General features: G+C 39.4%; 2 protein-coding genes across 2 annotated transcripts; both read left to right on the forward strand.

The window, feature by feature from the left end:
• The first annotated feature begins 3,495 nt into the window (after nt 1–3,495).
• Nucleotides 3,496–6,484, forward strand: LOC307117796 (torsin-1A-like). Its single transcript, XM_079802897.1, has 5 exons — nt 3,496–3,712; nt 4,102–4,367; nt 4,983–5,158; nt 5,315–5,427; nt 5,764–6,484. Exons 1-5 carry the CDS (start codon nt 3,565–3,567, stop codon nt 6,003–6,005), a joined length of 945 nt encoding a protein of 314 aa, XP_079659023.1. The 5' UTR covers nt 3,496–3,564; the 3' UTR covers nt 6,006–6,484.
• Nucleotides 6,485–10,804: 4,320 nt separating this feature from the next.
• LOC307117794 (torsin-1A-like) lies at nt 10,805–14,137 on the forward strand. The gene is made up of 5 exons (XM_079802895.1): nt 10,805–11,195; nt 11,910–12,175; nt 12,553–12,728; nt 12,871–13,004; nt 13,712–14,137. Exons 1-5 carry the CDS (start codon nt 11,048–11,050, stop codon nt 13,960–13,962), a joined length of 975 nt encoding a protein of 324 aa, XP_079659021.1. The 5' UTR covers nt 10,805–11,047; the 3' UTR covers nt 13,963–14,137.
• Nucleotides 14,138–14,499: the final 362 nt, after the last annotated feature.

Raw genomic sequence — 14,499 nt, forward strand, 5'->3', positions numbered from 1 at the left:
ACGCCCACTGTTGTGATTGGCTGACATCTTTGCATTTGATATGAGCGGAGGGGGCGTGGTTTAACAAGGTCTACGAGGCACGAGCTGCTGCCAGAGAGATGGATGGACCGGAGTTCACTTCACATCGGTTCTGTCAGTCTCAATTCAGCGAACTGTTTTAGTTACAGCATATACTTCAGGTTATAAGTCTATTTCTAGTCGGAGGGGCTGTCACTCATGTCAGAAAGTTAGTAACTTTAGTAAATTATGGATCAGCGCTGACTGGAGATGCGAACCGTTTAGAACGATTCAGTCCGATTTGGTGAACTGATTCGGTTCACTAAAAAGAACCGGTTCAAAAGAAAGATCGTTCGCGAACCGGACATCACTAATATACCAGAGACTGAGCTCAGCGATTGCTAACAAAGTTATTTATAGTAGCTACTGAGTTATGAGAGCGCTGTCAGTCAGCGCGAGTTTATTGTGTTTGTATTTGAGAATTCTGAATAAACACGAGTCCCAGTCACGCCGAGCCCGCCTTCATCATTATTACCAACTTTGTAACACATGCAAAGTACCATTACAGCTGTCGAGATGAACGAGTTATGAGTAAGTGTTGATAATACCATTATTTTTAGATATGTTCCTATCATATGGAAAGCGTCAGTGACGCGCAATGAGTACACAGCGCAAACAAAGACACAACAGCAGTAATCGAATGTAATCCAGTTTATTGTGGGAATAGCTGGCTAGCCTAGCCGGATACCCTCACGCTTACCCCCTTCTGCTTAATCTCGCGCCGCGTTTGGTGCCTCCGCTGTGGGCCAGATGCAGTACTGGGGGTCGGGGATGTTGAAGGCCGACTAGCCAGTGCAGCCCGAGCCTCGGCGTGTGTAAGGTTTATCTCTAAAGATGTTACTCTGCTGATGTTGAGCAGAAACGACTGTATGCACATTGTAGAACAGATAGACGCGACAAGGACGTACAAAAACACTGACTCACAAGATAGAAAACACGAAAACACCGCTCTGTTGGGAGAGAGAGAAGCCGCAGCGTGTGCACAAATAATAAATAATTAGCTACACATAAGAAATCACTGATCACAGATCAGAAGGAACTGAAAAAAGACTTCTGTTTTCATTTGTACATCCAAACACTGAGAAACTGCCAGCGTTCACTCGTTCACAAGCAATGATCTCTCGAGCGTTTGCATGGGCGTGCCAGATTTTCTGGGCGGAGGAAAGGGAGGTAACCGTTCCTGCTTGGACGTCAAACCAGGAGACTTCAGGATTGGCTCGTCTGGCCTGTCATTTTCTCAAAGGCAGAGAAAGACAGCCAGAACTCGGGTTTACACCGATCAACATTTCTATCCACTTGGGGACAATATTCAGGCTAGGGGAACTCATATTAATGTTGAAAAACCTCATAAAATGAAAATGTCATGCCATGGGACCTTTAACATGTTCTGTATATGATAGCGGTGCTATATAGCACCTCAGCCAAAGAACCGGTGAAGAACTGCTGAAGAACCACTGAACCACTATCAATGAAGGGGTGTCTATGTTTTTTATCAAGCTTTGTATCAGTAGAAACCCGGTAGTATATTCGATTTATCATACTTTCCCCACTCATATCCCCCTGAGAGGAGAGAATTATGCATTTTATTTCTGGAAAAAATCCTCAGATGACGCAAATATCGCCAGAGGCTAGAGACTACAGCCAATAAAAGGAGCTAGTTCTGCATGTTGTCAACCGGCCCATAGGGGTGGGATCTCACTCACAGAATGTAAATGCACACGGCTGCTGCCGCTCAGCTCGGGGATTCATAACGGAGCGGTGCGGAGCAAAGTGAGTGTTTCAACTTTTCAATGAATTCCTATGAAAGTTAAGCTTCAATAAGCATGATCAGAAAACACGCCAGACTGAACACGTGTCGTGAATGACTGCCACGCTTACCTCAGCTCTGCTCAGCTCTTCTCTCTTGTGATGAATGAAATCTGAATCCTGCTGCGTTTGTGCCGTGACGTTCGTTCGGCTCACTCACACTTTATTGAAAAGACATGTTCAGTTTTTAATTGTAGTGTCTGTTCTTTAACTGAACGAAAGGATTTTATTACTATGAATATCAAAACGACGTTGGGGGCGGTGCTGCGGTGGGCAAGTGATAACCAGTAGCCGTGGCTTTGGGAGTGGCCTCGTTGGGCAGCGAAGCAAGTGCATTCTGGGAGTTGTTGTCTTTCATCCACATGAGACAAAAATACATTTTCTGTCTTTTCTCAGTCTAGAAGGCACCAAATTCAAAAATAATTTCACATTTCTACTACATAAATTTACCCAGTTTAAATACACATTCATCTTCCCAGCGCTAAAGTATCCCCTTTCAAAAACTGGAAAAGCTGTACAGTTTCACAGAATGAAAAAGAAACATTAACCTGCAACTCGTAATGTCCTTAAATGATTGTTTTGCTAAATTAAGCTGGGCTTTAGGCTAACGCATGGACAACCAGACAAAATAAAATAAAAAATGCTTGATTATCCACAGCAGGAGGGTCATGGAGAGGATGCATAAAAAAATGCATCTGTCCGTCAAATAACTTGCTCCACGTGGCTCTGGGGGGTTAATAAAGGCCTTCTGAAGCGAATCAATGCAATTGTGTAAGAAAAATATCCATATTTAAAATGTTATAAAGTAAAGCTTCAGCCGAACACCTTCTGTGGAAAAGTGTTGAAAGTGCCTCTCGCAGTTCAAGATGCGTACGTGACGTCTAACGAGCGGACCTGGTAACGCAAGCCTTTGATTGGCAGAGGCGCTTTCAAAACTTTTTCCATAAATTGAATACGGAAGGCGATCAGCCGACACTTAACTTTATAAAGTTTTAAATATGGATATTTTTCTTACACAAACGCATCGATTCGCTTCAGAAGGCCTTTATTAACACCCCGGAGCTGCGTGGAGCAGTTACTTGACGGACAGATGCATTTTTTATGGACAACAGTCACTGCCATTATAAAGCTTGGATTAACCAGGACTTTTTTAATATAACTCCGATTGTATTCGTCTGAAAGAAGAATGTCATATACACCTAGGATGACTTGATGGTGAGTAAATCATGGCCTAATTTTCATTTTTGGGTGAACTAACCCTTTAATGTTGTGGTTACTTTTTGGTTATTATGTAACAATTTAGTTACATGTTTATTTTTCATTATTTTTGCATTATTATTAGGCTACTGAGATTATTTTTTTTCCATGCAATAAATGCACGTCTTTGAATGAGTGATGTTTTACTTGTTTCCATGCAGGTGCGGCCAAAATTAGATTAGGAAAAATCCTAAAATCGCACGCGGTCAAATATTGTGATTCAATTTATGAAGCAGGCTATTAAATCGAGATATCCAAGACCCGTTTTTTATCATGTATGCCTATGAAAGGCGAATGAGCCAATCAGAGTAAGTGGGGGGGCGGGGCGACACGTGCAGCCCCGCTTCAGGTGCAGCTCCTCCCCGATCTGCAGGCAGGTGTACGTCTCTTCCCCAGTTCCGAAACCGAGATTATTCGGAGATGATTGGATGATTCGCTTTCACAATGAAAGCGCAGTATTTGTTAATAGTTTTATTGCTGGTTTCTAATATAACATTATCTTCAGGGTTTCTAGATGTGCTCGCGGCTGCTGCATCTTATGTGGTTAACACGTTTTTTGGACGGGACGATTTACTGCCTTTTGACCCTAAACGTGAGTAAAACTGCATTACGTAGGCTTATCATATGTTTTACGTTATATTTGATTCAGGAAAACGGTTTACTTTGTTGCAAAACAAGGCCTACCATCAAGCACAACGTTGTATTTTTTAATCCTGTTGCCTAGGCAGCACATATAGGCTATTGTCAAATTGTTTTTTACCACATAGGCTACATCTTCTTTCAAATGAATGTGTTTACCAATAAAAACAGCCTTAATTAAAGACTTTTCCAACCAACAAGCGCTATGGAAAGGTGCTATATAAAATATGAAAAAACGTATTATTATTTTATGTGTGGTGATAAATGCGACATTAAATGTAATTTCTGGGTTATTTTGTTAGTAGGCTATGTGTTGACTTCACATTTCTTCATATCTTTCAGGTTTGGAGAAAGATTTAAGAGACTCTCTTATTGGGCAGCACATTGCATCTGATGTTGTACTAAAAGCTGTAACATCATTTATGACGCACAGTAAACCAAACAAACCGCTGGTCCTCTCTTTCCATGGGACTACAGGAGTTGGGAAGAATCATGTCGCTAAAATCATTGCTAGAAATGTGTATGAAAAAGGAGAAAACAGCAAACATGTTCACACATATATATCTGAGTATCATTTCCCACACAAAGAAAAGTCAGATTATTACAGCGTAAGTAAATAAACGGTAGTACTTTTAGCCTTGGCCTCTAGCTTTAGCTAAGACAGTTGTGGATTTGGGTCATTTACAGATTCATTATTTCCTTCAATTTATATAGTAATGAAGTTGCATTTAGTTTCTTTTAAAGGAATAGTCACCCAAAAATTACAATTTGCAAAAAAATGTACTTACCCGCCTCAGACCATCCCAGATGTGGATGAGTTTGTTTCTTTATCAGAACAGATTTTGAGAATTGTATCAATACATCATCACTTGCTCACCAATTGATCCTGTGATGTCAGAATGAGAGTTCAAACAGCTGATTAAACATCATAATAATCCACAAGTAATTCACAGGCGAAAAGCTGCATGTCTGTAATAAACAAAACCATAATTAAGACATTTTAACTTAAAACTGTTGCTTCTGGACAAAATACCAGTCCATAATCCATAATTTTGCTTCCTGCAGTGATCTATTCCTTTAAACTTAGAACATTTTTGCCCAGTTTTAAACTGTGAAAAAAAGAAAAAGGCCTTTAATATGAAAGAAAAAAAAAATAATGCACATTTTGTGGGAGTGTTGGAAATAATTTATCTAACTGAGATTTGCATGGTCTGTATATTCAGGCACAGCTAAAGCAATGGATTTATAAAAGTGTATCAAGTTTTCCCCGCTCTATGTTCATATTTGATGAAATGGAGAAGATGAATCCTCAGCTGATTGATGTCATAAAACTTTTTCTGCACTACAATGCCCATGTCAACGGAGTGTTATTCCACAATGCAATCTTCATTTTTCTCAGGTAAAGCCCTCAAATCAGTGGGTTGTGTTTGGGTTTCCACAAATTCAGTTGTAGGCAACACATTAGCTATATAAAATTCAAACTGAGTGGTAATTAAATACCTCTATGTTCTAAAAGAAATTGACATAACTAATGAGAAATTGTGTTTATTTACAGTAATGCAGGTGGGAATGGGATTGCCGAAGTGGCTCTGAATTTCTGGAGAGAAGGCATATGTCGGGAAGAGCTGGAGACTCAAATCTTTCGAAAAATGTTCTATGATAAGAACTGTATGTATTGAACGATCATTTAAGTATACCATTAAATATACATATATATATATATATATATATATATATTTTATTTTTTTTTCAATATATTTCGAAAGCTAATGTAGATTTTAAAATATATTAACATTTTTCATAATTTTATTTACTTATATTTCCTAATATATTATTTCGCCATTTTTGTATACATTTTCTATATTTATTTGTCCCTAATTAATGTGTTTTTTCATTGCTGTTTTCTAAGTGATTACATTTGATTTTGCCCAAACCTGAATATGTGGTTGCATTTACTCCACAATTAACTTTTTAAAAGTTTAAATGTGTATCTCTGTTCTACAGGTGGATTTCTGCACTCTTTCATAAATCAGAATCTGATTGATCACTATATTCCTTTCCTACCTCTAATGTTGAAGCATGTGCGTCAGTGTGTCATGGCTGAGATGGTCCATCTGAACATGAACCAAGACTTTGATCTGGCAGATACAGTGGCCAGAGAGATGACCTTCTTCCCGGAAAGAGAGAAAATCTTTTCAGTTAAAGGCTGCAAGTCTGTCAGACAGAAGTTGGTGCTGTATGGATGAACAACTTTAGCAGCACTTGTCCAATTTATTGTTTTAACTTTTAAACACACACAGTTGAACAGTATGACCTTACAGCTCTCCTTTATTTAACTTTTAATATTTCAGTCATGATGAGTTACATTACTATCTAGAGGATTGAAGTCTCTATATTAAAAAATTTAATCTAGACCTATGTGTCCAGTCTATTTATCTTTTGGGTCCACATTCCTTAAGGCCATTATATACTCCGCAAGAACAGAGAAAAAAGTTCGCTCCAAGGGCTGCGAGAACAAAATTACGTCATTTTGTTCTCGCAGCCCTGGTTTGGGAGTTCTTGCAGCTTGTTCTCGACACATCACCTGAGCAGAACTTTTTTCTTGTGGGTGTCCGAGAACTTTTGTGTGATTGGTCAGAAATTTAAAGTGATTGGCATTCTCTATATTACCTGCCTTTTACCTGCATTGCTCACTGTTGATTAAATAAACATGTTGTTTACTTTCATCTGTTCTCTCTGAGTCTGAATATCACTTGAATATAATTTTTCTGCTGACGGGGCGAGCGCTCCAATGGTCGGAAACGATTTGGCATCAGGATGGCCCCGTGAATCAATCTTTGAATGCTTCCGTGGCTCACTTCCGTGAAGTATTTGGAAAGCCGGCTGGAGAATCCAGTATAGGTGAGCAAGTGTATCATCTACAACAAAAAAATGGCTCTATTAATGATTTTGCCTTACATGTGTCTACACCTGACGCGAGCGGGGCGATGCGATGTAACAAAAGACAATACAACCCATTATAATCAATGATGTTGTCTACACTGGATGCGACGCGATGCGACACGACAAATCCCAGACAGTCAACTGATGTCTCGTTCTATTTAAGACTGACATGAAGGACAAATGTTTTGCAATGGTCGCTTTTGTCGTGTCCAGTGTAGACAGCTTCCAGCTTTTGTTGCGACGCGTCAACGGTCGAGTCCGGTGTAGACAGGGTGTAAGTTTTCCGTACTTTAGCTGCTTCAAGCCGATGGAACGAGTGCTCGCTCCTCACCACTTACCATCAAACACTCGAGCCATTTTGCTGCATACAGTGCTGAAGTGGGATGAGAAATGCTTTCCAACATGTTTTCCTGAATTACCTCTCACTTTGAGCTCACCAGTCAAGATCCTACCTACCTGTCCTTTCCCCGTCGACAGAGAGCCCTCTAGAGAAACAGTCAGTTGACGTTGTCTACATTGATGACATCCTTGTTTACTCCTGGAGCTTGGCCGAACATCGCCAGCACGTTTCGGAGGTCCTCCAACGCCTGAGAGACTTCAACCTATTCCTCAAAGTGGAGAAATGCCATTTCCATCAACCTTCAGAGCAGTTCTTGGGATACAGCATCAGTGAAGTTGGTAACCAGATGGACAAGGGAAAAGTCTTTGCCACCTGTGACTGGCCTGCACCCACAACAGTAAAAGAATTGTAACGTTTCCTTGAGTTTGCCAATTTTTACCATTGTTTAATCTATAACTTCAGTTCCATTACCAGTCCACTTACCACTCTCCTGAAAGGCAAGCCCATGTCTCTGTCCTGGACTCCAGCAGCCACCAAAGCCATAACTGGCTTTTAAAAATGACTTTTAAAAATGTAAGTACAATGTAAAAGCATGAATGTACACAATAATTGCATTGTATCAAAAGATTAATTAAAATGTTAGTACATAGTAGTTAAGGCCACCTTATATAATGTGGGTCAAGAGCGGGGACACTGCTATAAATAGTATTCGAAAAAATAATTAGTATGTCCCTAGTCGTAGTATGTTGAAAAGAGTATTCCAAAGATACCCGGATGGTCTACTATTTCCGGTCAGAATCCGAAGTGCAGATCGATGTGCACTCTAACGGCTGATATTGCCCACAACCCATTGCGAGATGGACGAGGATTCGATTAGAACAACAAACGCAGATAAAAAGTGTTAAAAAACTACAAACATGACGGCTGTGCGAGTCCGATGGTTAAGTAGAGAGGGTTAGATAAAGGGGCTTGAGTGATCAATAATCAGTATTTAACCTGACGAAAAGATATTTATTCAATGTTATCCACATTATATTTCACCTGCAGTAGCATTGTGAACTTTTGTAATGATACGTTATATTTAAACTGCAAACACTTGAGGAGAGTCTCTGCATTAAAGACCCACAAATGGCAGATCAACGTGCTACTACATTTCTCTCCGATACAGTAGGAAATTAAATTGAATGTGGAGGATTTGAACTGTGACGATGATTGACAGGGCAGTTTAAACGGTGACGGGATGCACGTAACTAAGCAACAGAGTCCGTAATAGATGACGAAGTAGTGTGTCCCAAAGCTTGCACACTCTTCTGCTACACACTCAAAAGTATGTACTTTTTCTTCACAAAAAGAGTACATACTTTTAGGTTGTAGTATAAGTAGGCGAATTGACCTATCAGTAAGCCCCGCCCCCCTTAGTTACTGTTGCTAACTCGGACAAACAAACAGAGTTGCGATATCTTACAATGTACAGCTGTCAGTGTGAAAACCTTATCCCAAGATGTTTTTGGACACAGAATGTAGCGTATACCCCGTCCGAATGAAGGCCAAACTTTACTGATGGTTTATGAAGTTTATTACATCGTTTTTCACTCGTAAGAGCTGAACAAACAAACAGAGCATAAGTGCGCATTAACGTCTCATTCACAAACTCTCTCTCTCTAGCCCTCTCTCCGTGGCATTAACATAACTTACACAGCAAATTACACAAAAACACTCACAGTAAACAAACATACACACAGACCTTATGCCTTTTCGGGGGTGCAGTTAATAACTGGTGAACTTTGTATCTGCAAAACAACTCTGATAAACTGCGTGCAAGCTTTCCCTTTCACTAACGTTACCCGTACAATACAACACCCGTCAAAATAGGAGTCCTCCTTATAAGACAGATAATGCAGACCTTTAAACATATCTAAACTCTATAAAATGGGAATAAAATAAATATGGTGAGAGATTAATTTGGAAGCGATGGTTTACGGATCTCAATGCAAACGGGAGAAGCCTCTTGTTACTATCGCAGATGATAACATCCAGGATCAACACTGTTCATGCACCGCAGGGTAAGATTACATAAATTCATATTTAATCAGTTTAATATGGAGAGATGCACTGAAATGTAGACCTTCGTGTTTCTGACTTACACCGTTGCATGAGAACAGTTCATTATAGTTAGTCGGTTTGTACGTTAGCAGGGAATTACTAACTTTAATAGTAACTTAATGAGAGTATGACAAAATCCTCTCAGGATCCCTGGAATCAGTGTTGCAGTACCTCAGGCACGACGTTTACCATTTTTGTAGCATAAACACCATCAAAACGATGAGAGCTTCGGGATTTTCCAATGTTTCTCTAGGGCGCTGAAACCTAAAGATGTCCGAGTTTCGGTCCCAGCGCGACTGATACTCAACTGCCATTGGCTCATCTGCGTTCGATGGGAGGGGCTTACCGATAGGTCAATTGGGACGCAGCAATGGACTTCCTGCCAATGAATATTGGTGTGTGTGTACACGTGCTTCAGACACCGGTCACACTGATGCTAGGCGTTTCTCAATGTCAAGGAAGGATCCTCGGAAGCCAGAATTCCGAGGATGCTACGTCATCGACGTCCGTCGGAGGGCTGTTCCAATGTCGAGGATCCAAGGTCTGAGTCCTTCGTTCGAAAAATATGCCATATACAGGAAAGGATGCATACGAGTAGACTTCGCGCACTTAGCGTTCTCAAATCACCCACAATCCTATGCGCGCAGCTTTGCTATCTTGTTCAAAAAATACAAAATATCGGACGTTGGCGGAGTCGGAGCGTTAACGGGGCAATATGCTTTCAAGTGTAAGTATTTACGTTACCAAACATTTGTTATAACCGTAGTAAATATAAGTAAAGTTTAACTTTTAAATGCCAGTACAAATTACAACCGTATTGATATTATACAAATGACGTTATTGATGGCTAACGGACCTTTTCACTGACGTAATGAGGCTGACGTGCACTTGCTAGCCTGTTCCATTTACGTGTTCTCCGAATCCTAAAGAGGAGCCTCGCCTAGCCTCTGAAGGAAGTGACTTGGAAGGACCAGTCCTGCAGAGGAAGGATCCTTGACATTGAGAAACACCTGCTGTTCCCCATAGCGTCAACTCCAAGACGCAGTGTCAAAGTTCCACTTCGACAGGGAACACCACTGGTCAACTGCAGCTGTCACAGTTGCTAGGCGACGAGCAATTGTCCATAGGCTGAACTGTAGCCTACATAAAACAAACCTAAAATATTAAAAGCAGTGAAATGTTTATATTATAATATTTTCTGATCATAATTTTGGATTTATTTAGCCTTCATTTGGTTAATTATTAGGTAGGCAATTTATTAGAAATATTGGCATTTATTTATACACACGGATACATAAACTGTTATCTTTGAAATAAGGGGGTCGATTTCGATTTTGATTCAGTATCATGTATAACCTACTGTAGCCTACCTACTGGAAAAATAAGTTTGCCTTTTTAGCACTATTTGAAACTTTTCTTAGCTTAAATTATATTTGCTCGCATTCATTAATATTCACTTGTGTGTGCTTATCTATTAACATCATTACATTTATTTATTGCCTGGCAGCAGAACATGATCATGATGAGGAAGGCGCTCTGTGATGGTGAGTAGATAACGGAGTGACAGAATTAGATAGATCTAGTGAAGATTTGAATCACAAAATGAGCACTAACTAAATGAATACACAACATGCAAAACGAAACGAAGTGGTCATGGTTACAGCGAGTTGACGTCAACATACAAAACTGGGGAAACAAGAAAAGCGCGTTTTCTTCGGTAGGCTAAATGATGTTAGGTGTAGACTATGCCACTGAAGAGTATGTGTAAAACTAGGCTATAATAAAGTTTCAGAAATGTTTGCTTAAGGCGTGCAATTTACGTCTCTTAATCAGTCAGTTCTCCCTCGGAGTTAACTTTGGGCTACTTTCTAAAAACGAAACCGAGACAGATTCGCTTTCACAATGAAAGCGCGGTATTTGTTAATAGTTTTATTGCTGGTGTCTAATATAACATTATCTTCAGGGTTTCTAGATGTGTTCGCGGCTACTGCATCTTATGTGGTAAACAAATTCTTTGAACGGGACGATTTGCTGCTTTTTGACCCTAAACGTGAGTAAAATGGCAATATCGTATGTTTTGATGGTAGATGGTTTGAAAGCAGCGTCAAATGTTTCCTTCATTTCCTTCAAAAAAGTAGGCTGTTAAAATCCATTTAGCCTATTTTACGTTCAACCTGGTGCCACATAGACCTAACATTATGTTGTTATCAAATTGTTTTTACCACATATTACCGGTACATTCATTTTCTTTCATAGTAGGCTACTGATGTTTAGCAGTGTTTAGCCTACCAATAAAAATAGCATTAATGAAAGAAAGGGAGAGGGATAGAATAGAAATTACAATACTATTGGTTAAAAAATAAATATATTAGGCCTATACAATTCCTTTTAAATGCTTTTTTAAAATACAATTTTAGAAGTATTCATCAGATATTTGTCATGTTGTAGAAGTGTCAGAAACCCTCAGGAAATTGTGTTACATCAGATTATTTAGCTGTGCTCTGGTTTTTCATGAGAAATTTGTCCAGCTAAAACCAGCAAATCTGCATGAGCTGGTTTAACTTTTCTTCAGCTGGGTACAGTCTGCTTCAAAACTGTAAGGCATTTTTAAAACATTTTAATTGGCTATAGTACTTTTTTTTACTCGTATTTTAGGCATGATTTCTTTGGCTTTCTGTGTTATTTGTAATTATTTGTTTATAGTACAAATTATCCTTGCAAGCTACAAACAATCTTTGACTTCACATATCTTCACATCTTTCAGGTTTGGAGAAAGATTTAAGAGACTCTCTCTATGGGCAGCACATTGCATCTGATGTTGTACTAAAAGCTGTATCGTCATTTATGACGGACAGTAAACCAAACAAACCGCTGGTCCTCTCTTTCCATGGGACTTCAGGAGTTGGAAAGAATCATGTCGCTAAAATCATTGCAAGAAATGTGTATGAAAAAGGAGAAAACAGCAATCATGTTCACACATATATATCTGAGTATCATTTCCCACACAAAAAAAATTCAGACCTATACAGCGTAAGTAAATAAATGTAGTATTTTAGCCTTGGCCTAAGACTCACATCTATAACAATCACATTTATAACAAATGATTGATTCTGCTCAGGCTCTATACCTTTAACATGTAAGATGGCCCACAAGAACCTCAGACTTAGAGTTAGCCATATAGTTGGGGATTTGGGTCATTTGAAGTTTCAGTATTTTCATTTTATACAGTAATGTATGAAAGTATTGGGGTTAGGTTAAACGATCACCATGTTTCTCTTAAACGGAGACAATTTTTCGTAAAAATAATGTATATAATGCAAATAATACATCTTTGTAAAATAACTTGGAATATTGCACATATCAGAAGTATTTTCTCTAACTGGGATTTGCATGGTCTGTATTTTCAGGCACAGCTAAAGGAGTGGATTTATGGAAATGTATCAAGGTTTCCCCGCTCTATGTTCATATTTGATGAAATGGACAGGATGCAGCCAAAGCTGGTTGACACCATGAAGGCCTTTCTGGACTACAATGCCCGAGTAGATGGAGTGTCATTCTACAATGCAATCTTCATTTTTCTCAGGTAATGCTCCCAAATCATGGCTTTGTTTTTCAGATTTCCACAAATGCAGTTGTAGGCAACACATTAGCTAAATAAAATTCAAACGGAGTGGTAGCTCTACTCTCCCAAAAGATTGACCTAATTAAGTTGTGTTTATTCATAGTAATGCAGGTGGGAATGTGATTGCCGAAGTGGCTCTGGATTTCTGGAGAGAAGGCAAAGATCGGGAAGAGCTATGGATGAACAGCAAGCAACTTGAGACTAAAATCCTTCGAAACGTTTTCAATGATAAAAATGGTATGTATTGAAAGATCACCAAAGTATTCTCCAAAATACTTAGCGATACAGAGTACTGAAGCTTGTATTTTCATTACACAAAATTAAAAAAATAAAATAAAATACAGAGAAACCAAAAGAATTAAAACTTTGTTCCCTGAGAAACTTTGCGTTCACTCGCAAAACCTTTTCGTCCCCTGAGAAACTTTGTGTAGGCTACGCTCTCAAAACCTTTGCGTTCCCTGAAAAACTGTGTTCGCTCTCAAAACCTTTGCGTTCCCTGAGAAACTTTGCGTTCTCTCTCAAAACCTTTGCGTTCCCTGAGAAACTTTGCGTTCTCTCTCAAAACCTTTGCGTTCCCTGAGAAACTTTGCGTTCGCTCTCAAAACCTTTGCGTTACCTGATAAACTTTGCGTTCGCTCCCAAAAGCTTTGCGTTCCCTGATAAACTTTGCGTTCGCTCTCAAAACTTTTGCGTTTCCTGAGAAACTTTGCGTTCGCTCTCAAAACTTTTGCGTTCCCTCCCAAAACCTTTGCGTTCCCTGAGAAACTTTACGTTGACTCCCAAAACCTTTGCGTTCCCTGAGAAACTTTGCATTCGCTCGCAAAACCTTTGCATTTCCTGAGAAACTTTACGTTCGTTCGCAAAACCTTTATTACCCAATATTTGTTTGCATTTAGTCATCAAATAACTCCTTTAATTTTTATGTGTATTGTGTATGTCTACAGGTGGGTTTCTACACTCCAGTATCATAGATCATCATCTGATTGATCACTATATTCCTTTCCTACCTCTGGAGCTGAAGCATGTGCGTCAGTGTGTCATGGCTGAGATGGTCCATCTGAAAATGACCCAAGACTCTGATCTGGCAGATAAAGTGGCCAGAGAGATGCCCTTCTTTCCTGAAAATGAGAAAATCTTTTCTGTTAAAGGCTGCAAGACTGTCAGACAGAAGTTGGTCCTACAAACTGATGAATAGACGAAAGACTTTGGCTGCACTATTGTTTTAAATTTTAAACGCACAGTTGAACAGCAATGAAGTGAAGTATGACCTTATATCTCCTTTGTTTTACGATTTCATTCTTGACAAGTTACATAATGACAAGATGAGTCTGGATTGGAGTCTCTGTATTAAAATTTTAATCTAGACTATTCTGATTTGTAATGTGATTTTGTAATGGCATGGTACCATGTTAAATGATGACTGTGTGTGTGTGTGTGTGTGTGTGTGTGTGTGTGTGTGTGTGTGTGTGTGTGTGTGTGTGTGTGTGTGTGTGTGTGTGTGTGTGTGAGAGAGAGAGAGAGAGAGAGAGAGAGAGAGAGAGAGAGAGAGAGAGAGAGAGAGAGAGAGAGAGAGAGAGAGAGAGAGAGAGAGAGAGAGATGTCTGTGCCGCTATAATCTCTGCTATTAATGCGCATGTCTCATGGTTTATGAACGCGTCACTCAGATGGATGGATGAACTTCTCTCGCCCTTCGTAGCGGTATATTCATAATCTATTTATGTTTCAATAGTCT

The sequence above is a fragment of the Gobio gobio genome, assembly GCF_949357685.1.
Source record: "Gobio gobio genome assembly, chromosome: 21".
Taxonomy (NCBI): Eukaryota; Metazoa; Chordata; class Actinopteri; order Cypriniformes; family Gobionidae; genus Gobio; species Gobio gobio.

Bases quoted from the DNA above. Each gene is read 5' to 3' on its own strand.
- LOC307117796 (XM_079802897.1), top strand. From the start codon at position 3,565: ATGAAAGCGCAGTATTTGTTAATAGTTTTATTGCTGGTTTCTAATATA. The intron at 3,713-4,101 runs GTGAGTAAAACT...CATATCTTTCAG, and splicing joins ACTGCCTTTTGACCCTAAAC to GTTTGGAGAAAGATTTAAGA. The intron at 4,368-4,982 runs GTAAGTAAATAA...CTGTATATTCAG, and splicing joins AAAAGTCAGATTATTACAGC to GCACAGCTAAAGCAATGGAT.
- LOC307117794 (XM_079802895.1), top strand. From the start codon at position 11,048: ATGAAAGCGCGGTATTTGTTAATAGTTTTATTGCTGGTGTCTAATATA. The intron at 12,176-12,552 runs GTAAGTAAATAA...CTGTATTTTCAG, and splicing joins AAAATTCAGACCTATACAGC to GCACAGCTAAAGGAGTGGAT. The intron at 13,005-13,711 runs GTATGTATTGAA...GTATGTCTACAG, and splicing joins CGTTTTCAATGATAAAAATG to GTGGGTTTCTACACTCCAGT.